This window comes from Genypterus blacodes, unplaced genomic scaffold (genome assembly GCF_046128005.1).
Source record: "Genypterus blacodes isolate CSIRO-AG114 ecotype Tasmania unplaced genomic scaffold, CSIRO-AGI_Gbla_v1 ptg000057l_1, whole genome shotgun sequence".
Lineage (NCBI taxonomy): Eukaryota > Metazoa > Chordata > Actinopteri > Ophidiiformes > Ophidiidae > Genypterus > Genypterus blacodes.
The window spans coordinates 2,357,537-2,380,927 of record NW_027466869.1 but is presented as its reverse complement, the minus strand read 5'-3'; the positions used below and the strand labels follow the sequence as shown (position 1 = coordinate 2,380,927).

Here is a 23,391-nt window from a genome sequence, read left to right as displayed (position 1 = left end):
TGAGTCTGAGTTATGTGGTTTTGGGTTTTTTCTGCACACACCAAAAGCCAAAAATTTAACATCTGTTATTGATTTCATCTCCAGCCTTTCACATTTTGGAAGTATACAACTCTTGTTTGTGTTAGTCTTTTCTTTTACCACCAACAGCAAATAAAATCATGGGTTTTCTAGGGTTTTCTAAGGGGTTTTTAACTGACCGTCACACATAGTATATCCATGCATGCCTCTGCACCTGTTCATTGCAGCTTATAGAAAACAGCAATCTCTTGTAGGAAAGATCATTCAGGATATACTTCCACAAGTAGGAATTAAAGACGAGATGCTAAGTAAATGCAAATGAGCTGGTGGGTCTATGTCTCAGTCCATCAAAGTAGATTTGTCCAAATTATGCTATATATATATTTCGTATTTTATGACTAAACTTATGACTATTTTAAAATATGTATGGTAATAATGCCTGGAAAACAATTATGCCATCTTCATCAAAGCAGCCTAAAAGAAAAATTTGTTTTACGAAGGCAGTGAAGAAGGAACAACTGATTAATTAAAAACACCCATTTTGGATATATGCTTTTGTCATTGGCTTTGGTCTTTTATTTCATACTTTTCAAATGGCAGGCACATTTCTATTTCTTTATCATCAACAATTCCAGCTAGTGCATTACTTTGGATAACTTTGAAAATTGAAGAAAAAATTAAATGTACAATCTCTATTTAAAATCCGTCTTTGCAAGATTCTCCAAAATCGGCTTGTTATCTCCTGAACAACACGCCCTGAGGGGTGAAGCTTCATCACCATGAGGATCATCATCATCATCGTCATCATCATCACCATGACAAACACAAACACACTTGGCTAAAGTGTAACTGTGGAAACAAAGCCCGCACGACTCCATTGCCGAAGGCAGTCACTCTGGAGCGGATTCTCCTCCCACCTGCCAAAACACTCGATGTGTCACTCGACCAGCCACCTACATAAGCGCCGTGACCTTTTAGCGCCTCACACACACACACAAACACACACACACAAACACACACACACACTCCGGAATCCCTTCACTCCACGTCCCACGCTCACAAACCGGGATGGAATTACTCCGAGATGTGGGAAGATTTCGGCCGGACTGGCTCCACTGGCGTCACATTTTTGCACTTGTTTGTTTCGCTGTGATTGTCTTCAAACTAATGGCGTTGATCGGGAAAAGGAAGCGTTTGCAGCTGAATCTGAGTTGTTTCCCCGGGCCGGATGGACACTGGCTTTTCGGGAATGTCAGGGAGGTAAGCAAGGACACAGTGATGCGCAACTGGGACATGTTGTTGTTGTTGTTGTTGTTGTTGTTGCTTTCTATTCTGCTTCCGGTTAGGCAAACAACACACAATGATGTAATCCGTAGTGAGTTCAGACAACTTCAACCGAATACATTTATTTATTTATGTTTTCCTCTCAAAGTTTAAACGCGATGGGACAGATATGGACAAGATGGTGAACTGGGGGAAACAGTTCCCTTATGCTTTCCCCTTGTGGTTTGGTCCTTTTACTACAGTACTCAACCTTCATCATCCAAATTATGTCAAGACTTTGCTCTCATCAACAGGTGTGTGTTTTATGTAGTTATGACTCTTAGTGTGTTTTGTAGAGATTAGGCTACACATATGATTACACTTTGTGGCTTTTTTTGTTCCCTAACAGAGCCCAAAGGCAATTTGGGGTATGAATTTGTTTTACCTTGGATCGGTAAGATGAAACATTTCTCATACAAACTATACATGGCTCATTTATCACACCCATATATTTTAGACACATTCTCTCTTTCTTTCTTTCTTTCTTTCTTTCTTTTTTTCTTCAGGTGAAGGTTTATTGGTGTCAAAGGGTCAGAAGTGGTTTCGTCACAGGAGGCTCCTGACTCCAGGTTTCCATTATGATGTCTTAAAACCTTATGTCAAACTGATGGCTGATTCTGCTAATACTATGCTGGTATGTCTACAAAAGCCATTAGGATTTTTCTTTTCAATAATTACCTAACCAAACATGAGGCTGTCTCAGTGACAATTTCTCAAAGATAACAATCTCTCTTCTACTGCTGTTTACAGGACAAATGTGAAACTTTTGCTGAAACCAATGAGTCATTTGAATTGTTTGAACATGTGAGCCTCATGACGCTGGACAGCATCATGAAATGTGCCTTCAGCAGCAACAGCAACTGTCAGAACGAGGGGTCAGTCAGTTATTCTAGGACATTCAGCGTTCATAATTGAAGTTGTTAGTAGTACCTGAATTGTTAAGTGGAGGGAATTTAGCTTGTCAATCTATGTTTTCATTTCAGGGGAACAAATGCATACATCAAGGCCGTGTATGAGCTCAGTAATTTGACTATTAAGCGGGTTAGAACCTTTCCATACCACAGCGACATCATTTTCCATCTCAGCCCACATGGATTCCGATTTAGAAAAGCTTGCAGGGTGGCTCATAATCATACAGGTAAGCTCCTGAATGCGTGACGGCAAAGTCAGTGATTGCAATGTGCGCTATTACAAAATCAGATACCACAGAGTCTTAGTAAGCCTCTGAATGAGATTGAAGGGTTGACGTTTTACACACAGCTTTATTACTAGTGTGAAGTGCGAGTAACCATGCAGTGACCGGTTTCCCATTACTGCTTCTGTAGAGGAAGTCGTGCGAAAGAGGAAAGAAGCACTGATGGAAGAGAAGGAGCTGGGACACGTACAGAGCAAGAGATACTTAGACTTTCTGGACATTCTCCTCAAGGCAAAGGTATGTTATGTTATCACAAATTCACTGGTTTCTTAATTGGCTGATCTGACATTTTGACTCACCATACTTGTGTGTGCCATGTGCATAGTACTGTAGACATGCTCAGATTCAACATTGGTAGCATTGCTCCCAAGGAAAACGAATGGGCCTAGGAACAGCCCATGAGGCATTCCACATCCTGGAGAGGTTAATGATGAGACAAATTACGGACCAATATACTAATAGGTCCAGTGTATTGCAAGTCCACATAGCTCAACCATCAACCATCCATCACCTCAACCATCCCCAACAGCCATAGAGAGTTTGGGGATTTTTTTACTGTAGATTTTGTGGCTTTTTTGCTCCTTGGCACATGTAAGATTATGCTTTTTCTGCACAACATGGTTAGCATTGATGATGCTGTGCAGGCTATAATGGTTGTTGTGTGTGTTATTGTTACATGGTTGTACTCATCACTGTATTCATTTCAGGACGAGCAGCAGCAGGGTTTGTCAGATGAAGACATACGAGCAGAAGTGGACACCTTCATGTTCGAGGGCCATGACACCACAGCCAGTGGCATCTCTTTCATCCTCTATTCTTTGGCCTGCCACCCAGAACACCAAAAGATCTGCCGGGATGAGATCCTTCAGGCTTTGGATGGCAAGGACACCATGGAGTGGTGAGCCTTTGTGTTTTAACCCTTTTGTTATCAAGGACATTGCTTCTGATTATGATTGACAACACTGATACCCTGTCTGCCTCTTATTTCTAGGGAGGATCTCAGCAAAATCCCCTACACCACAATGTGTATAAAGGAATCTCTCCGTCTTTACCCTCCTGTACCAGGAATATCCCGAAAATTGACCAAACCCATGACCTTTTTTGATGGAAGGACTGTACCTGAAGGTCATTGGTGTATTTTAGTATCATTTTAAACTGTGATGTCTCAGTTAATGTTTGTTTGGCAGTTAAGGATTGTCGTATAGTTAAGCATTACATGGTATAAACACTTTTACAACATACATTAAAGTAACGTATCACATCAATTGATTATGTCTTATGTTGCTTTGCTCTTTAGCTCTCCTTTTCATTTAGGTTTACTAAGTCACCATAGCACAGTGCATATAAAGTAGTAACAGTAGCTTTGCAGTATTGTGTGAAAACTAAAGGGTATGATAGAACTTATTACATTTTCATATATTGTAATATCCATACCCTTTCATAATCCTTTACATATTCCAAACATAATTTGAAGCTGTTTTTGTGTTGTTCTTTTTATCAGGTTGTATTGTTGGAGCAAGTATCTTTGCAACCCACAGGAATGAAACTGTCTGGGAGAACCCTGATGTAAGTGACAGGGTAGAAGTGAGCACATGACAAAATGAATCTATAGTGTATTCACCATGCTTTCTTGTCATGATAGAAGATGAACCCTCACCCACTTCTTAAGTCTGGCTATATACAAACAGTGACATAATAGTAGTAGTATAAGTATTGCATCAGGTCTCTTCTGTTTCACACACAGCTGCAAATCAGTTTAACTGAGTTGATGTTTGTTTTTCTTTCATGTGTCTTCAAAAGGTCTATGATCCACTTCGTTTCCTACCAGAGAATGTTGCCAGGAGGTCACCACATGCTTTTGTGCCTTTCTCAGCTGGCTCCAGGTTTGCTCACTTGACACTATAATCACTAGTTTACACTAACTAGACTGCACAATTCTCTGTTTAGAGCCATTTACTTGCATGATGGTAAGGATGATCAAATCTTTGTCCACACCCGTCTATAAGTCACGGCAATCTTACTTTGCTTTTGATCTGGTGCATTCTTCATTATAACAAATTCACACATTACCTTGTGTGATTATTTTATTTCCTTACCTCCCCCAGGAACTGCATTGGTCAGACCTTTGCCATGAATGAGATGAAGATTGTCACAGCCCTGACACTCAAGCGATACGAGCTGATAGAGGACCCAACAAGGAAACCCCAAATTTTTCCTCAATTGGTGCTTCGTTCTATCAATGGTATCCACATCAAGATCAAACCTGTGGACCCCTACCTTTAAGGTGAAACAACTAAATCACACGCAACAAAGAAAGGAATGCATAGTTCAATAATGAAACATGACAAGTGTATATCTATATCAGGCTGAATGACCGATTAAAAGCCTGTGACAATAATGAAAGAAAATCGACTGAATGAAACATCACTACAATCCAATTGTTTATTATCATTTCTAAGGGGTATCATTAATTTTGTCTGCGTCATGTTCACTTCCTTTCAGCCTGACAGGCTGCGAGGGGAAATGTGTAGGTTATTGTGTGTTCGTTCATCATATAATCATGTGTGCTTGTTCCTATATCTTACGTATATGTTGGTTTATTCTTCATAATTATAAATAAATATTTGCCATGCTTGAAGCACACATTTCTGACCTCAAATCTCTTAATAGGCGTTTGATATTGTCTCGGTCAGTAGGAGCCACGAGGCAACGATGACTTCAGTGAAGGGATTAGACAGAGTAGACAGGCAGACGTGTAGACATTACAAGGTCACGGTGAAAGAGATACAGGTGAGGACAGATGATGTATGGAAAACCAGGAGTATAATGCTCAGCCATTAATAAATGTGTGACTATACCATAAGAGATTTTCGCCTCGTTCCTCATTGTTGTCAGAGCAAAATTACAATATAACTGTTAAACCAGCACGTCATGGAGTGAGAGGGCGACCCTGTATTCCACAACGATCAGAGTTGTCCGTTACCCTCAACCCGCACCAACACTGGCCTCCACCGACACAGTCCAGTCCAGTTTGTTGACAATGGACTCTCCGGCGGCTACCTGTAATCTTTTCGTTATTTAGAATCATATGTTGCAGCAAAAATCGAACGCAAAGTGTCAGTTCTATTAAGATATGGATTTAAGTCTGCAATTGATAGTCCCAAAACCCCAAAGTAAGCTTGCTGAGACTCAAACTCTTCTCTCACTGTAGCAAAAGCGACCTCTGTTAAAGTTTGCTCTCCCTTTTGTTACACATAGATGAGGTTAAACCCGTTTCAAAAATCCTGCATATCTGGTTACTGTTCACCTGCAAACAATAGTCCAGCTATGGTGTAAAGTGCAGTTTGTGCTCAAGAATTGATCAGTCTGGATCATGTTTGTACTTGTTCAGATAATGAACTCGGTTTTATCAACACAACTCTTTGGTTTAAAATGGAAATATAGCATGTAGCTTGTTAGGGTTGTTGATCACTGATGCGTACATTGAAGAGTTATGAGTCAAACGTATTTTATTTTTGTTTACAATTTCATGATTACAAAATACACACACACACACACACACACCAACAAGGACAAAAAGTTGGGGCCACAGTCAACAGCACAGTGGAACATCTTTTATTTGCTTTCGCATCTCCACCTCTTCACTTCATAAAAGGCTCATAATTAAATGTTTTACTGATTTAGAGAAATTAAACAAACACCAGATTTTCTGAAGAGCAGCAGACCGGTATAAAGTAAATTTCACCTTATTCCAGTGTTTCTAAAGGTTGTGTCATGTAACCAGAGGAGGCTGTGCGCTTCCGTTTTGAGACAATGAGGACCTCTTGTGGTGAGAGCTGCACAGAACGTGCGTGTGATAGAAAACGAGGATAATATGACGTGCTGGGTCGGAATTTAGTTAATTTTTATATCATTAATTTTCAATACAATTTCCACCCAATTAACTAACAAAAATAACTTTACAGATTTGAAAAGAAGGAGGCATCGACGCAGTAGATGACATTTGATAGGTGTTTGTGCTACTGAGTGTGAGGAGAGCATTTCCTCAGCCTCAGTACATACAAAACAGTATGATGTGTAAACTGGACTCTGCTGTGTAGCATGTGAACAAATGTTAAGATGACTATTACAACACAATCAACTCAAAAAGCTGCTTTCACCTGCATTTTACTCAACCAGAATCCTGTTTTACAAAAATCCACATCCTGTTTTTGTAGCTTTTCACTTAATAGAATATCCGAGATATTTCCCAAAACTTCACTCTCAGTAATTTGGTATTTGCAAATACTGGCGGGGGGGGGGGCAAAAATGACAATCAAAGATAAATATGATAGAAACAGTCAAACAAATAAGGGCAACGTGACAGGAGAGAGCGCCACCTAGTGTCCTACAGCCTTATGCAATTACTCAAGTCATCGTCTAATAGCTTGGAGGACAAATGTGGGCGGCAGTTGAATGAAGACGTTTAATACCATGATGTTGGTCTCTCGCATTTCAAATGAAAACGTTCGACCGTACAAAACAAGGCTTTGAATCACATCATCTCGTTTAATGTTTGGACATATTCTTTTTTAAAAACAGCCCCATGTTTTGATAGAAACAGATCTCATGTCTACATACTCTGACCTTTGTCTCTTTCCAACAAGTAAAACCCCTTATATAAAAGTATTTTTTGCCATTCAGTATTTACTGAGTGAAAAAATGCTGAAATATTTGTTTAGTAGAAAAAAATACAACTTTACATCCAACACATCAAAAAAAACACAACTCGGTGACGCTTCATATCCCTGTAGTCCGACACAAACACCACGTTCTGGGGGCACAGGCGCTCACCTAACGCCTGTTAAGTTAGGTTTCTTTCAATTTAAGTTGCGGACAAGATGTTTAGTTTTTGCGGCGAATGTACCGCCCCGGTGTGCTGGCGACGCCGCCGTGTGACTGACTACGAGGAATTACCGTTTTGAAAGGACAACAGAATGAGACAACTATATAGAAAAAAATAGTCTTAGTCTGAGAAGTAGATGACTCCATCTCTGCCAGGTCACAGTCCCTGATGTGTCTGCTGGTAACCTGAGAGTCAGCAGCTGGAAGGGGGGCTCGCTTAGATGAGTAGTGACGGGGTGGGTTTCTTTCCCGGCCAAGCTTCTTTGGCGTACTTCTTTTTGCGTGGCTCGTTGTGGGTCTCTGGGAGGTAGGGGGCCGTGACGGGGGTGGGGTTGAGGGTGACGGGGGGCTGGGGAGCTTCCGGGGCCAGGTCCACCTCTGGTGCTGGGTTAGGGAACGGCAGAGGGAGCCCTCCCTGGATGGAAGCGCTTCCCGGGGCTCCCGTTGGCTGGTTCTCGTGGCTGGTGGGGGGCAGGTCTCCGTAGAGGCCGCTGCTCAGGCTGTAGCCGTGCATGCGCTTCGATGTCATGTCGTCGAGACCCAGAGTGTTGTAGCCCTCAGACCTTCGTTTCTACAGCCACAAAGAAAGACTTAGCCCTAACTGTACGAGCCGTACACTCTGCACACAGGTCTGCTGAGTCACTTACGCCATCATGAAACTGAATCAGATATTTTGAAAAGACAAAAACAAAGCTCACCTTCATGGGGATGACGGCAGTCTGCACCATATTCCTGAAGCGTCCCACTGAAGGGTCGATGTCCTCTGGAAATGTTTACAATACAGACCAAGATTCATCCTCTGCTTCATTTTGGAGTTATGTAATGAAACACACTGTGTGTCCATGTGTGACAGCCTGAGAAATGCAATTCCTTCATGTGGAGGAGCTGCACTGTGCTACATATGTGTATCGTTTCCTACGCTACCTATTCAAGTATGTACCTGGGTTAATAATGGAGTCCTCTTCACTGAAGGTGACCCTGGAGTTCCTCCTCTTCCTCTTAGGCCTCTGAATCTCCAGGTTGCCCTCTTCAATTGTCAGGAGGGTAATGCGCTTATTGTGAGCCGTGTTGAACTCTGTCAGATTCTGTCACAATGCAGACATAAGAAGATGTAAACAACAATCAGATATCTATAGGGAAACGTAAACAAATGCATAGTGGGCAACTGAAGGCCCACTTTGCATATTGCTGATTGTGAATGAGTAATTAAGCAGCTGGTAGTTGCCGTGTCTGATCTCTTCTATCTCATAATTATTATCAAACACTCAGTAAATGTACTTCTAGCTCCGTCTCTTCCTCCGGTAGTCCAAGCAGTCCTTTGAGCTCCTTGTCCTCTCCCGTCTTGCTGTCCCCGGTGCCGGCGCTGCCTTGGGTCTGCGGCTTCTCTCTGATGGTGTAGGTCCGCGTCGAAGCCCCAAAAGATATCGTGGAATCTATAGGAACCTGTTGTGGCTTGTGTGGCTCCAGGCGAATGTGTCCAAGGTAGGTACCATGTGCTGAGATCAGAGGGGCACACAGGTACATGTTGGCGGCGTTTGGGGCAAATTACACATCAAATTTAAGACTTCCTCGTATGTGATGGAACTGACTGGAACATTCACAATGGCTGCAAATGCATTTAGTCACTGAATAAATAAGCCATACATATTTAGACACCAATGTTTCAGTTCTTTAAAGCAGAACACGAGCCGAGCAATTCAGCCTTATTCAATGGGGTTCACTTAAAATCAAAGATAAAAAGTAAAAAGACTCTAAACTAGTACTATTAAGAAGTACTGAAATCAAGTACAGTATGTATATTATTCCATCGGGCCAGGGATTCTTTAATAAAAACGTTGAAATCAACAGAAACGTGTGTAAACGTGGTCTTACTGCTGTTGAGGTCTATGAGAAAGACCCGTTTCAGGTGTTTGTGGTAGACCAGCGCGGCGTGCACACGTGAGCACGACTGATGGTCGATGGTAAAATCACACCAGTCCGGATTCCTCCCAAACAGGTAGAACTTCTTCTCATCTATGATCAGTTTCTATGAGAGGAGACAGTTTGAGTGTGAATACAGTCGGGTCATGCGTCTGTGCCTCTGAGCCATAACTCAACAGTGTTGCTCTCCACTGAAAAGCTTAAATCTCAGGGGCTGAGATTTGCTTTGGCACCGTTTGAAGCCGTGCAGCCATGGTAACGACCCCCAATGTGCAACACATCAGCTGGGGCGGACTGTCGGACTTGTATCTGGTGCATTTCCTGATCAGGTCATTATAATATTCTCATTTGTGTGTACACTTGTTTTTACCTCTACTAGTTTGTCTCCCTTCATCACGTCTAGATGGAGACCTGCAGGCGGCTTACCTGCCCTGAAAGCAAACAGATGACGTTATGGTCCTCTCTAGAAGTAACTAAAATAACTGTGTGAAAAGCTGATTAAAAACAACAACAAATTTAATTGAGGTACAACTTTTGTCTTTACATTTATTCATCTCATAAAACATCTCATAACAGTTCACATACTGACTAAACGCCAAGATAATAGCTAATGAATATAGGAGAAGTAACAATTACGTGAACATAGACCCTTTCTTGTTTAAAAATGGCATTATAATGTAACATTTAATAGCTTCTGTTGCTTGGATCCAGCTCAGGATGCCTCTATCGGTCATGTTACCGGGTTAGCCAGCTAGCCCACATGCTAACGTTAGCTGCAGTAAGCACAGGCGTAGGCTTGATTAAAGTTAGCGTTGTCGGAATTTGCGTCACCATTAACTTGTGCCGCTGCATTAAAAAGAGAGAATTATAACTTCAGCGTGTGCATTTGCTCACCATGATGGACAATCAAAAGGAGGGGGACTGTCTTTGCTTATTTTAGTCGCCATCTTGCCTCATCTTCTCATGGCCCAACTGCATGTCGGGTAAACCAGTGGATTCTTGGGAGTTGTAGTCTTTTAGTGGCAACATTTAGCTCACATTTCCCGCAACAACATTTCAGCACAATTCCAGCAGCGATTGAATTGAATCTCCATTTGTACTCAAAATAAATTCTATATAAGTCATAAGAAAAAGTATTTTTAATAATTTACCTCAAATTGACTTTGATAAGGAAGTGTTGGGAATATTTAGGCAAGATAATGAGCACATCTATAATTCTGTAAGAAGTAGAAAGTAATTGATTTTCCTTTATTCATGTGGTTGTATTTTATTTACCTCTCACTGCCTCTCACTGGACTGGAAGGTGTCTCTTTTCTGATTTAATGGCTGAATATTTTAGGTAAGTAATCAGTACATGTCTACCTCTTATCTGCACAAAAAGAAAAAAAAATCCATAATAAAAAAAGTCATATTCAAAATAATCTCTTGAAAAACATGTGCGTGTTCATCCTTATTTCAAGATCTCTCATTATAAGATCATCTATTTTGTAGCACCAGTTCCACCTATTTCCTCTTTTGTTAAATATGAAACGCTGAGGAGGCTGAATAATAAATAGCATGATTGACTGACTATAACCTGCCACAACTGTGGTCTGAAACCAGCAAATAATGCACGCACACCGCCTTTACTGGTATGTACATCCTGATCAACTCACCAACAACCTGAGTATATGCATCCGCTTAGCAAAAACTCAATAGGAATCACGTTACCCCCACATAGATGTTACAGCTGCCTCTCTCAGCACATAGTCATGGTCACTCTTTCAGAAAATATTAGTCATCTTTCATCAACGTGGAAAGTGTGTTCATCTAGCTCACCCTGTAAAGCCTACAGACAAAGTTTCAATACACATGGGAATGGAGTACGCATGTATTCACACATCGCCCAACATTAATACAAACCACACTCTATTTCTGATTAGTTTAAGATTCCTTGAGTAATGCAAAACCAATGATTTGCTCTCATACGTCATATCACAGAGCCTCAACGTGGGAATGCAAGCATTGTGCACACAACTTCCTCATTTGCTCTTGTGGTTTTTGTACTTTTTGTACTTCTTCACGCTTGCTGGCTGTCTTTACTTCACAGTGCAGTGCAGCGAGGCAGCAGTGAGGCAGCAGTGATGGCAGGCACTGCGTCTGTATTGCCTCTTCAAGACTATATTGCATCATTGGATAAAATCTGTCTGCCAAAGGTTTTACAAGTTTGTTCTGGAGTGTACTTCCAAGGTAGGCCTTTCAGATTTAACATTTTGGTATAATGAGGTCTAATTTCTATACATTGTAACATATCTGCATTGTATACATGTGGTATTTTCTGTGGCTTATCCCTTGTATAAACCCAAACCTGACCCAAATGTACAGTACATGTCAGTAGCTCCCAACCATCGGGTGTTCTTTCTTTGCTCCATCATTCACTTTCTATTTCAGGGTCCATATATGAACTCTCTGGTTGTGAAGTTTGCTTCTCCAACGGGGATCTAATAAAAGTCATTGATATCGAGCTTCTATCAGTGTCTTGTGAAGACATCAGCAACAATGAGAAGTTTGAACTGCCGATCGATCACACAGGTAGGCCTCAGCTATATGGAGGATTCTTCTAACGGAACGCTAATGTCTCAACTAGCTCATGAAACCTTTCTGTCTCCCAGGCGTGTTCAAGCTGGCTTCAGATGAGATGCCATACACTTCGCTAGAGGAGATGTTGAGTCTAAGGCCTGTGGCTCTGAATTCCTGCCTTCCATTTATTTTCACCTGCCACTCTAAAATGACCATTGACAATTTTACACTGGGGGCTGACACAGTATTGACGGTGCTGTCTGTAGAGCAGCATGAAGGAGAGGAGAGCCAGGTACGCTGCCACGTTCAGGGACAACAGGGAGCATCAGCTGAAGTGTGTATTCCTCTGTCCAGCCGGGGGGAGTTTTACGAGTGCAAGAGTGAGGAGAGCTTCTCTCTACAGGAGATCATGACCTCACCCCTCCTTCGTAGCCGTCGGTTTCACTTCGACAAAAGGGCAATGAGTGAACGCCCGCTGCTCCTCAGTCCCATATACCAGGTCCATGCCATCATGCACTGTGAGTTATCTGCACAATACACATGTCGTTTTTGCAAAGGCTTTCATATCTTCTTGAATGACATCACCACCACTTTAGTCTCATAAAGTTTCTCCCCTTTTTTTTACACAGTGAGGAAGAACGTGTTGAAGTTCCCTTCCAGCTTAGAGGTCGAGGTAGTTGATGTCACTGAACTGTTTAAGGATTTGCATTTTGACATCCCACTTACTCTGACAGAGGTGCTTTCCCAGCCAGACGAGTCTTTCCCCACAGTAGCAGAGGTACTGGAAGGCCCAGAGAGCCGGTCTCTGTTGAAGTGTAACTGGCTACCTGAACTTAAGATTGGCCAGCTGCTCTTTCTCCACGGAAAAGGAACATCAGCCATGGTTCTGGCTTCCAGCATAAAGGGCAGGAAGGCAAAGCAGTATTTCCTGATTTCGCAGGAATACAATGGACGATTTCGGAGGAGGCCAAGAGAGTTTAACTCTGTGTACGAGCTGTACGTCGCTTTAATGAAATCACCAGGTCTCAGGGTCAGTGTAACAAGGAACAGTGAAGACGAGGAGGAGGAGGGTGTGCCTGCTCTCAGTGTGGGGGAACAACTTGAGGTTTTACGCTGTGAAAGGGTCTGGTTGCCTTGTGGAGCCAGCGATGGACAGAACCAGAGCGTTGAGGCTCTCATTTGTCAGCCTCTCCAAGAACCGGATGAAGGTGACGATGATGAGGAAGATGAAGTCAAACAGGAAGAACAGAAAGAGGAGCTTGCTCTACCTTTGCACATGCAGTGTCACTTTGTGGAGAAGTTAACTGAAAGCAAGAAGTACAGACTCAGGGACTTAGGTAAGGAGTTTACTTGGCCACAGGATGTTAAGGTGGTCGCCCGGGACGCTGAACTCGAGTCAGATCCTCTGGTTGGGCTTGCCTGTCTCAGATTAGAGGGGGCCATGATTGAGCCCACTATCAAGGCGAGCCTTCCAAACAGGCCTGAACACTGTTTCCAGATCCCAGTCCAGCGCCTCTCTATGTCTGTGTGTTTCACACAAGACCCCTTACCATGGCCCAGCGATCAACCCCCTAAGTTTCAGGTGGATACAGTTACTGAGGTGACAGAAGCGTTCTACTATGAATTTTGCAAACAGGGTGACTCAAGCGAGAGCCCTCCACCTCGACCACCCAAGAGAAATATGTCATCTTCAAGTTCTTCCAAGAAAACATCCAAAAAATCCACCAAAAAGAAATCGTCCAAGACAGACAACGCCAAACATCCACCGACTCCTACACGACAAATCTGCACCCCCACCAAGGAGTTTGATAGTTTGACCTTATGCAAAAAGAGGCCACCAGCTCCCCTACCCCCAGTAAGTCTTGTTCTCCTTACACTTCATTTCCAAGAGCAATTTAGAATCTTTAGTGTATCCTTCTCAGTAAAATATGCCTTTAGTTATATTGTTATCCACCATTGTGTGAATAGTCACCGTCACACAATAACATTCATGCAAAAAGCAAGAGTTCCACTGCTTCCACTTTTTGCAACAGGAAATAAGTTGAATATCAAATGTAAAATGTACGTTTGACTTCCTGTTACTTTTCAGGCTACTTTAGATGCTTCACCTCCACCCATCGCACCTCGAAAGCATGAAGTAGAAAGGAGAAGTGGCATCGCTCTACCAAACACCTATGTGAAAGCGCCGGAATCAAAGAAAACTGGTGAAACACTTCATAACGTATATTCATATTTAGCTGAATTCGCCATGCAGGATACCATTATTTAAAAAACCAAAACACAGAATGTACAGAAAGGGAATATCACAATAATGCTCTATTCATTTGCCCCTCTTTTCCTACAGTGATGCTCCATGATGTCTCAACAGATGTGGACAGTGACCATGACTATGAAACTGTGGATATGCCAGAAATGGTCCGGAAAGTACAAGAGAATTTCCTGTTTTAAACATGCTGTGTTGCTGTAACGGTGGTATTGCTCAGGGATAGCAACAGCTGAACGTAAAGGTGAGCATGATGTCATGAAGAGTTGTTTAACCTATAGTATACTGTATACTCTATGATATAATGCACGTAAACAACTTGTATTCACAATTTTTATCACCTCTGCCAAGGAGGTTATCGGTCATGTGTGTCTGTGTTTGTGTTTGTGTTGGTCAGCAGGACTAGGTCACAAGTCACAAGTCTGACAAAGTTAGTAATGGATTTCAATGAAACTTAGCTGACAGGTTAGACATGTTTGAGGGTAGAATCCATTTGAGGGTTTAAGATATAACACAAATTAGCTTAGGGAGATGTAGCTTTTGTTTTCTGGCATAATAGTTTTGTTTTTTAATAATTTGTTTATGCTTATTATTCTCTGCCCCGAGTAAAAATGTGCTGTAATTATACATATTTTATCTGAATGCACAGATCTGTTCATCCTCTTTCTGATCTGTATTTTCCAAATTGCTTTGAATAAAAATGTTTGTATTTTCAATTCGTTTTACTTACTGGCTGTAACTCAACAAAGTGCAAAGACAGACATATTTGAAAAACAATGAAACAAAAATTTTGTAGAGAATACACCAATATTAGTTTCTGAAGAATCCTTTTATTTTGGAAAAGGTTGGTTACAAAGGTTACAAACTAAGTACTTGTGTTGTCATCTTTAAAATTACAAAGTGTTTTACAATGGAGAGGGAGAAATACAGATTAGTATGAATCGCTGGTAGACGCAACCTCAGGAGCAAGACAACCTAAATTATAAAGTTCTTCAACATCAACCATAAAGCCTTAACAGAGGATGATTCAGGACTGCATTGGGCACTACAGCAATGAGAGGAATAAGGTTGCGATTTACACTTTTAAATTAATAAATCTGTGATAATAACTGTTGCCAGGTTATCTCCTAATCTGGTAATCTGGTAACGCACTGAATTGTGTGATAACAAGTGGAAACAAGTAGGGAGGGCGCTAGTCATCGTTATCTGTTGATTTATAGTGGTCTTCGTCGATGGTGGAAAAGATGTGGCCTTCATTACAAAGGAAATCCACTGCTTGCCTGTCAGAGCACATAGAGAAACATTCTTAACAAACAGCAAGCGTTACAAAAATTACACATTTTCAACTCAGTCATTTCCAACCCCTGCTTTTCATAACTGTCACAGGTTGTTTAGTGATGATGTCATCTAGGATACACAAAGGTGACAGAATACAGAAACAGCTTGTTGAAGCCGATATCAATGTGGGTGTTTCTTGATAGTGTTGTTTGATGCACACGGTGTCTATATTTTGCAGACTGTGACGCGCATATTTGTGGTCCAGCAGGAAATGAGAGGACATGGGGGTCATGATTACTGCAACAAATGTTCATCTCACACACTCGGGTATCTTTATCGGTTGGGCTCAGAATTTATCACTCAAGCCTCTTAGTCTCGCCCAACATTAATTCAGCGTTGGTGTTTTCGATGGTGAACTAGGCGGCGAGGACATGGGGGTCATGATTACTGCAACAAATGTTCATCTCACACACTCTGGTATCTTTATGGGTTGGGCTCAGAATTTATCACTCAAGCCTCTTAGTCTCGCCCAACATTAATTCAGCCTTGGTGAACTAGGTGGCGAGGACATGATGAGGTCACTTACTTGATGACAGACAGAGTCATTCCTCCGAGTCTCTGCTTCAGGTCCTGGATACTGATGCCCTGAGCGTCTGGGCAGCCTTTTATCAGGCTCAGCACCTTCAAAACAACAACACGGGTGTACCGAGACCCACACATCAACAAGTGAGTTTGTCTTTGTAGAAACAGAGGCATTGTGCAATGGAAGACAGTCTCTATACTTAGTTATAGCACAGTATACAAACGGGAAGTAAAGAGGGTGACCAACTGACAAATTGATGAGAATGACACAGCACAAGCAATTATGCTTATACAACCCTTGTGCATGTCTACCTGATTTTGACTTGGATTTAACCCATTGTTGACCATGTCATTAGCGCCTGCATAGCTTCCTCCCGTGTCTCTCCCCATGCCAGGCCGTGATACTAGCATGCTACTGCTCATTCCGCCTCCAGCACCCTGCAGAAGAAGAACAGAAACCAAAGCATTGACATGGTCGTGTATGACCACAATGATTTATGTAAATAACCATGCCTGAAACCACTTTATACCCAAATAAGGTAGCAGTTGTCCACTGAGACAGATAGTTTCAGATATTGCAGCACCAACTTGTCATCATCTTCAAAGTGCAATATTTTCAGATTACAGCCAACCATACGAACTGACGATGACTATTCTCAACACTTCTGCTAGAAAGTGGCATAGCCGTGCAGCTGAAGGGGTTCTTACCGCTGTCTGAGATTTGTTGAGTGCCATATGTGCTTGGACTACTTCCAGTATGTGCGATGTCATTTCATTCATGTCCCCCAGGGGCCTGATGCTGAAGGCAACCACAGATCTCTGATTCTTAGGAGACAACATGCAAAGAGTGATGAGTAAGAGTTTACAGAGGAACAACAACGTGTGCACAGCTCTGAGAAAGGCTGCCCTTTATTTCGATACATCCTGCCTGCTTTCTGTGAGTGTCGGACCAGCGATCAACCACATCCTCTAATGCAACAGGTGTCAAACAATACCTTTATACAGTCAGTTGAACTACAGATATTCAGTTTTACTTCTTGAGAAAAGCAAAGTAATTTTTCAGATAGAACAATACTGCTGCCAGTCTAAACACTGCTGGAATGATCATCCTGAAGCAACGGCAGAAGAGCAGGATCATACTGTATTTATCAGTGGTTTACTTTTGTTTTCAATACAGGTTTGAAAAAGGGTGAAATAGCTTTATGCCTTGCTACAGAAAATACACTATTACTGATATACCAATCATATCAATCATCCAATCCACCAAACAAGAGTCAATAGCAACAGCAGAATAAGCTGTTTGGCATTGGCAGAGAAGATTTGGTAATTTTTCATGAGCGCAACCCACATACTCAGCTGTGCTGCTCAGCCCACAAATGCATTTTCCTTACAAATGGGGAACCAATTAAAAGGGAACTAAACAGGCTTTCCAACGGTATAAAATGTATTGCCAAGAAGCATTGTTACAACAGAGAAATACTGTAATCTACCAATCACAAATTTCCGAACTTTTTGTTCGTTTTATATACTTATGGTGCGTCATGTAAGAAGTTGTTGTCTTGAGTCCTAGAGAAAAACTACTTTCTCGAGATGCCAGGAAAATGATCTCTGGCAAACAATGCAAAACCGTAACGATGGAGCGTTTCCTCTCTCAGCTTTTGCCACAATGGAGAGGCTCTTTGGGCATTGAAACCACCTGAAAGGCGCGCAGGTTCCCAGAGACTTTGACGTAGGTGCCTGGGGGCACGACTGCGCTGTCCACACCGGGGTCCTAAACAAAACCAAAAATCACAAAATGACTAATGGGTCAATCACATAGGGGAGAGGAGCAGAAGATCCTGTATAACAGCACTGTGAACTACTAACCTCTCTCACAATGTAAACACAAACATCATCAGCTTCACAAAGAGCTATGGATTTATAGTGAGGGTTTTTACATTAATTACAACTGCGGAATATTTCAAAATTGCTACATTCTAAAGAAATAACAGCGGCTTGTGTGAGGTTCCAAAGCAGCCGGCTCACCTCTGTGTCCACCCATTGCTTCACATCCATGGGAGCAGCTGTCATGTCATCAACTTTGTACTGGATGTTGGTCATGGATTTGTCTGTGCTTCTGATAATACCCACGATGGTCACCTGAGACACAGAACACACACACACCGATTCAACACTGAGATCAAGACAATGTAATGATTATATACAGTACATTCTATAGGTTTCAACAATACTTTTCATGAGTCAAGTTCAACGGTTGAGAGGAGGTAGGGAGAGAGAGAGAGAGAGAGAGAGAGAGAGAGAGAACTTTAAACTTGAAAACATGAGGAGTAATCTATAAATCTTACATTGTAAAGAAGGCCAAGACTCAAGAAATAAAAGGATAATTCTATGATTTTCAAGCTGTGTTAAAGTGCAGATTCCAGCCACTCAGATATTCCTACAAAAGATCAAATACCCTGAGCCACGCTATCAAATTCTATACATACATTATCATTAACATTGTGAATACCTATGACATTCATTTACAACGCTATCTATTGCATGGATAATATAATATTTTCTATGATGTTTTCACAATGGACTACTTTGCCTCATCTTACCTGTGTAACCTCCACCTCTCCTACTTTGAAGGTCTCCTCAGCCTGAGTAGCAGACATCAGCTGTGAGACTGTGCATGGAATTATCTGAGTGGCACGACTTCTCTGTAAAACACAATCACACGTTAACAGACTCGCTCATAATCCTTCATCAGTGTGTGTCAACAAACAATAATATGCGCACAGATATTTAAGGAGATAAGCTAAGTTCAGGGGCAGGTTACATATATAGGTCAAGTGTTAAAAGTTTAGCTGAATAGTGACATGTTGTGCTGGCATTGAAGCTATGATGTCATGTTTACTATTTGTTTTGTAACTTCCATGTAATAATGATGAAGCTGCTGAGTGTTCATCACCTTCTTTTCCCCTCCTTGAGATAAAGCAGGAGACGCAAAACCTCCTGGAGACTGGTTGTATCCAACCATACTGGTCTCGGTGAAGCCTCCTCCTGAAAACAAGCAACTTCATGCGTTATTCTTCTTATTTCAAACTAATTGACTAACTCTGCTGACGGGAATTAATACACAACAGTAAACAAAGAGGCCATTCGGCATGCTAGTGATATCAAACAATGTCAACAAGCCGAACTAGCTACTTTAGGAAGGTAATGGCGTTGTCATAAACTCACCCTGGTTCCACATTTTCTTGGCGGCCTGTGTGAAATTTTAGAAATGTACGAATTGGAGATGAATCCCTTTAAGAAGGCCGCAGAATAAAACACACAAGTATGACAACTTCTTCCTTGCGAAGTCCCGCGCGCCACATTCAGTGCTGTGCGCCTGCGCGGTGCACAAGTCCCGCGAAACCTCAGTGTGGAGTCAGCTTATGCCCTTGGTGCAGTCTTAAAGGATTTCTAACACCGCGACCTACGTATAAAAAATTCAACCAATGAATCAGAAATGATATGAAATGCATAAACAACAATGCTGTATGTGTAACTTAGACATCTATTTAACTGATATTGTGATGATTATATAAGGCTCGCGGTGTAATACGTCTGTCAATTCCCTAGCAGGCATAATTCAGGTCTAAATTAGTTGGTCTGTTTTGCTGCCTTCAAGTGGAATTGGATAAATCTTGCCAAAGATGCCGACAACCAACCAATGCGAAATTGTTGTTTGCGAGGGTGTGCACAACATAAATTAATATCTTTAGATTACTTTGCATTTCTAATTTAATTTTTACTTTGGCGATATGATGTACACGTATTAAATGTGCATACTAGTCCCAGTTATTTATTAATGGTCATAAACGACATACTTTATACCTATAGGCTACTTCTCTAATGGCCTAGACTACTACTACCTTTAAATTTAATTTTCAACAGTAAAGTAAATAAAGACGGTTTTGCAAGATGTGAGTAAATATTCACATTTCCTAACCTAAATACTCATGAGGTACTAGTTTTCACAAACACACGTGGGCTTTGGAGTACCACCAAGACAGAAATACAGTTGTATTCTCTCAAAATACGTTTTAATACACATTTACATATTTACACACACACACACACACACACACACACAGAATTTAAAACATGTATATTTACCTATATAGATTAGTGTCGCCTTACCACAAGGCCTTCCATGAGTTATCCATGAATTATCTTTGTATTTTAAAATGTAACATAATCGGCTACCAAACAAGCTATAAATAGTCTGTGTCTTTTCATGTAGGCTAAAGCCAACACATCATTCCGTCAGAGCCGGCTTAATCTTATCTTGTTTCCTCCTTTATATACTTGCCTCACAAACCTGGACATGACTGAAAGATAAAAAGCTGGGAGAGTCGTGCTTCCTCAGACTTCAACATGTTTGCAATGAAGAATCTTCTGCTCCTGTCCTGCTTGCTTTTTAAAGAGCTCCATGCACTGTCAGGTAGCCTAACTTGTAGCTTTTAACAGGCTACCATCATTTAGGATCATCAATTTGACAATACATTTAATCAGTCTCTTTAAATTTTTAAGGAATAGTGCATGTGGCAACTTTATGTGCACTTTCCTTCCCCAGGGAACTTCTGGCATATCACAGATCTGCACTTGGACCCATCATACAATGTCAACAATGACCCTCAGAGTGTGTGTGAATCCAGTGGTAAAAGACCAGCAACCAACGCAGGAAAGTTTGGAGATTATGCTTGTGACTCACCATGGGATCTCATTCACTCCTGTCTGTATGCCATGAAGGATATTCTAGCGGATCCGGACTTCATTGTTTGGACGGGGTACGTAACTGGCTTAAAGTTTATTGCACAACTCTGTTTAAAGCCTCATGTCAATCCATTTGTATAAAATGCTTAGTTGAGTTTATCTCTGTTTCTCAGTGTTTATCTTGTTTATAAGATACTAAAGCCTCCAGACCTATCTTGCTCATTACATGATTTTTGCCCTTACTCCACTACGACTCTCACAGCCACATGTAAGCATACATATTTCTACATAAACAACAATAACAACATATCTGCTTTTTATTGTTCAGTGATGACACACCACATGTACCCGATCTGGGAGAGAAGAAAGTGGTCGACATTATCCGTAACCTCACTCAAAGCATAAAGCTGGTCTTTCCAAGTAAGTGGTGAACATTGATTTACTCTTGATAGTAATTAAAATTTCATGGGTGATGACGTCCTCTATTGTCACCTTTTTAGACACAACAGTGTATTCTGCACTGGGAAACCATGACTACCACCCAAAAAGCCAGCTACCCGCAACTCAAAACCCCATCTACGACCAGATAGCAGAACTGTGGCGGGATTGGTTGGATCCAGAATCACTGAAAACCTTTAAAAAGGGTATATACATCCTCCTCTGATAGATAGAGATGTTGCACCACTTAGTAGGCCTTGTGGTTGAAGAGGCAGTTATGTAGATTCCTACATTGCTCAATCACATACATTTGAAAACAAGTCTGGTTGTGTCATACATTTTATTCTTTGTTTAGGTGGATATTACACTGAGAAGCTCCTGAATCAAACAGGTTTGAGGATGCTGGTCCTCAACACTAACCTGTACTATGACCAGAACAATGAGACCAAGGACTTGGAAGACCCTGCGGAGCAGTTTGCCTGGATCGATTGGGTTCTTACAAAGGCAGCCAACAACAAGGAGAAGGCAAGAGATTCCATCTACTGCCCTTAGAGCCTAATGAGTCTTTGCAGTGGGCATCTTCGTTTGCTGTATGTGCACCACTCACCATCTATGCCTGGTGTTTTGTGCTACCTCTTCCCTTATCTACCAGGTGTACATAATTGGCCACGTTCCCCCAGGTTTCTTTGAGAAGAAGAGAGGGAAGCCGTGGTTCACACCAAAGTTCAACGCTAAATACTTGGAGCTAATTCAGAAACATCATTCAGTCATACATGGACAGTTCTTTGGCCATCATCATACTGATAGCTTCCGCATGTTCTATGACTCAGGTACAGTCGTCCTATTGTGATAATACTACTGTGGCGGAAGATTCACAAGAGACGTAAAAGGTGACACCGGGCTTTAACCAGGGGGCATGACCTTTTCTTTTCTTTTAACCAGGCTTTCCAATCAGTGTAATGTTCCTCAGTCCAGGAGTCACACCGTGGAAAACAACACTGCCCGGAGTCCAGGATGGAGCCAACAACCCTGGGATCCGTGTCTTTGAATACGACACTAAAACACTTTTGGTCAAAGTAAGTCAACAGCCAGTCAATGTACACTATATTTCCTTTAAATATGTTCCATTTATAAATATTTCATCATTGCAACACTCTCAGGATGTGGTGACCTATTATCTGAACCTGACCCAAGCAAATGTAGCCAAGCCCCTTTGGGAGGAGGAGTACCGCCTCACAGAGAGCTTCGGAGTACAAGATGCTTGCGTGGCCTCCATGCATCAGGTTCTGGAGCGTATGACTAACAACACCCACTACCTACAGAAATATTATGAATTTAACTCCGTCAGCTACGACTTGACGGAGTGTAACGCTACTTGCCGTGTTGAACATTTGTGTGCAGCCAGAGAGGTGGACTTCCACAGCTATAAATCCTGTCTGGGGAAAGCAGCAGTCTTTACTCATGGAGGTTTGCTGCCCGTCCTCACTGTGGCTGTAAGTCTGATACTGTCCAATATGGTAACACAAAATATAATCTGACACTTTAACATTCAGTTTTCAAGAACTGGATCGAAATGACACCATGTGACATCCTGTGCAGTGTCTTCATGTTTTAAATTATATACCTTGTATAATTTCCCTATGTAATGCACCAAATGTAATTTACAAGCAAGGAAAACAACCTTTGGCCTCAAAATTCCTTGGTGTGGCTTCTGTACCTTTGTTTCACTGACACTAGGTGAATGAATGCTACACAGACAAACCACGTTGTGGCTTTGTATCTTTGAGATGCTGATGTGCGTCCCATGCAATTGTTATAATCTGGAAACAAATCCATCCTGGGAACTTTGTCAAATGTCTCTCACTCCTGTAGAATTATACTGCATCTATTTAATGAATCCTAGGAAAACAATCCGAAATGTTACTGTAAGAGGTACCAGAACAACAAACCTGCCAATAAGTCATATGAATTGCAGTAGTTAAAGTACATATAATTGCAAAGTAGAGCTACATGTTGCCAACCATAGCAGATAAAAGTGTATTATCTAGGTCTTAAATTGTTTCCTGTTAGTCACTATCATATAAGGATTTAATGAGTATTTGATTACAGTCAGTAAATTCAGGAGAATTCAAAGTGTGACTGTAGCTGATGATAGATACTGGACTTTGAGCCTGCTGTGAGGACA

The 23,391-nt window shown here is 41.6% G+C and overlaps 4 protein-coding genes across 4 annotated transcripts; 3 read left to right on the top strand and 1 right to left on the bottom strand.

Moving 5' to 3' along the window:
* Window positions 1-91: 91 nt before the first annotated feature.
* Window positions 92-5,401, top strand: LOC143002505 (cytochrome P450 4B1-like). The gene is made up of 12 exons (XM_076152637.1): window positions 92-1,278; window positions 1,451-1,595; window positions 1,691-1,735; window positions 1,848-1,975; window positions 2,092-2,216; window positions 2,325-2,479; window positions 2,667-2,773; window positions 3,244-3,434; window positions 3,528-3,661; window positions 4,038-4,102; window positions 4,337-4,419; window positions 4,642-5,401. Exons 1-12 carry the CDS (start codon window positions 1,087-1,089, stop codon window positions 4,817-4,819), a joined length of 1,548 nt encoding a protein of 515 aa, XP_076008752.1. The 5' UTR covers window positions 92-1,086; the 3' UTR covers window positions 4,820-5,401.
* A 734-nt stretch (window positions 5,402-6,135) lies between these two features.
* On the bottom strand, window positions 6,136-19,399 carry LOC143002478 (nuclear inhibitor of protein phosphatase 1-like). Its single transcript, XM_076152596.1, has 16 exons — window positions 19,248-19,399; window positions 18,976-19,067; window positions 18,623-18,724; window positions 18,048-18,161; window positions 17,719-17,793; window positions 16,731-16,847; window positions 16,335-16,460; window positions 16,027-16,121; window positions 15,356-15,442; window positions 10,235-10,270; window positions 9,711-9,771; window positions 9,293-9,446; window positions 8,699-8,916; window positions 8,361-8,505; window positions 8,119-8,183; window positions 6,136-7,991 (listed from the first exon to the last, which is right to left on the bottom strand). The coding sequence occupies exons 1-16, from the start codon at window positions 19,258-19,260 to the stop codon at window positions 7,638-7,640; spliced, it is 1,854 nt and encodes a 617-aa protein (XP_076008711.1). The 5' UTR covers window positions 19,261-19,399; the 3' UTR covers window positions 6,136-7,637.
* On the top strand, window positions 11,412-14,878 carry themis2 (thymocyte selection associated family member 2). The gene is made up of 6 exons (XM_076152634.1): window positions 11,412-11,569; window positions 11,771-11,911; window positions 11,992-12,417; window positions 12,529-13,754; window positions 13,989-14,103; window positions 14,244-14,878. Exons 1-6 carry the CDS (start codon window positions 11,464-11,466, stop codon window positions 14,345-14,347), a joined length of 2,118 nt encoding a protein of 705 aa, XP_076008749.1. The 5' UTR covers window positions 11,412-11,463; the 3' UTR covers window positions 14,348-14,878.
* A 732-nt stretch (window positions 19,400-20,131) lies between the features above and the next one.
* smpdl3b (sphingomyelin phosphodiesterase acid like 3B) lies at window positions 20,132-22,744 on the top strand. The gene is made up of 8 exons (XM_076152595.1): window positions 20,132-20,496; window positions 20,629-20,842; window positions 21,097-21,188; window positions 21,269-21,412; window positions 21,562-21,731; window positions 21,859-22,036; window positions 22,149-22,282; window positions 22,367-22,744. Exons 1-8 carry the CDS (start codon window positions 20,430-20,432, stop codon window positions 22,742-22,744), a joined length of 1,377 nt encoding a protein of 458 aa, XP_076008710.1. The 5' UTR covers window positions 20,132-20,429.
* The last annotated feature ends 647 nt before the right edge of the window (window positions 22,745-23,391 follow it).

Coding starts and splice junctions, on each gene's coding strand:
- LOC143002505 (XM_076152637.1), top strand. CDS start 1,087: ATGGAATTACTCCGAGATGTGGGAAGATTTCGGCCGGACTGGCTCCAC. Junction 1,279..1,450: donor TTTTCGGGAATGTCAGGGAG/GTAAGCAAGGAC, acceptor TTCCTCTCAAAG/TTTAAACGCGATGGGACAGA. Junction 3,435..3,527: donor GGCAAGGACACCATGGAGTG/GTGAGCCTTTGT, acceptor TCTTATTTCTAG/GGAGGATCTCAGCAAAATCC.
- themis2 (XM_076152634.1), top strand. CDS start 11,464: ATGGCAGGCACTGCGTCTGTATTGCCTCTTCAAGACTATATTGCATCA. Junction 11,570..11,770: donor TTCTGGAGTGTACTTCCAAG/GTAGGCCTTTCA, acceptor TTTCTATTTCAG/GGTCCATATATGAACTCTCT. Junction 11,912..11,991: donor ACTGCCGATCGATCACACAG/GTAGGCCTCAGC, acceptor TCTGTCTCCCAG/GCGTGTTCAAGCTGGCTTCA.
- LOC143002478 (XM_076152596.1), bottom strand. Junction 18,725..18,975: donor CTCAAGGAGGGGAAAAGAAG/GTGATGAACACT, acceptor TGTGTTTTACAG/AGAAGTCGTGCCACTCAGAT. Junction 16,461..16,730: donor TCAACAAATCTCAGACAGCG/GTAAGAACCCCT, acceptor CTTCTTCTGCAG/GGTGCTGGAGGCGGAATGAG.
- smpdl3b (XM_076152595.1), top strand. CDS start 20,430: ATGTTTGCAATGAAGAATCTTCTGCTCCTGTCCTGCTTGCTTTTTAAA. Junction 20,497..20,628: donor AGAGCTCCATGCACTGTCAG/GTAGCCTAACTT, acceptor TTCCTTCCCCAG/GGAACTTCTGGCATATCACA. Junction 22,283..22,366: donor CTAAAACACTTTTGGTCAAA/GTAAGTCAACAG, acceptor CAACACTCTCAG/GATGTGGTGACCTATTATCT.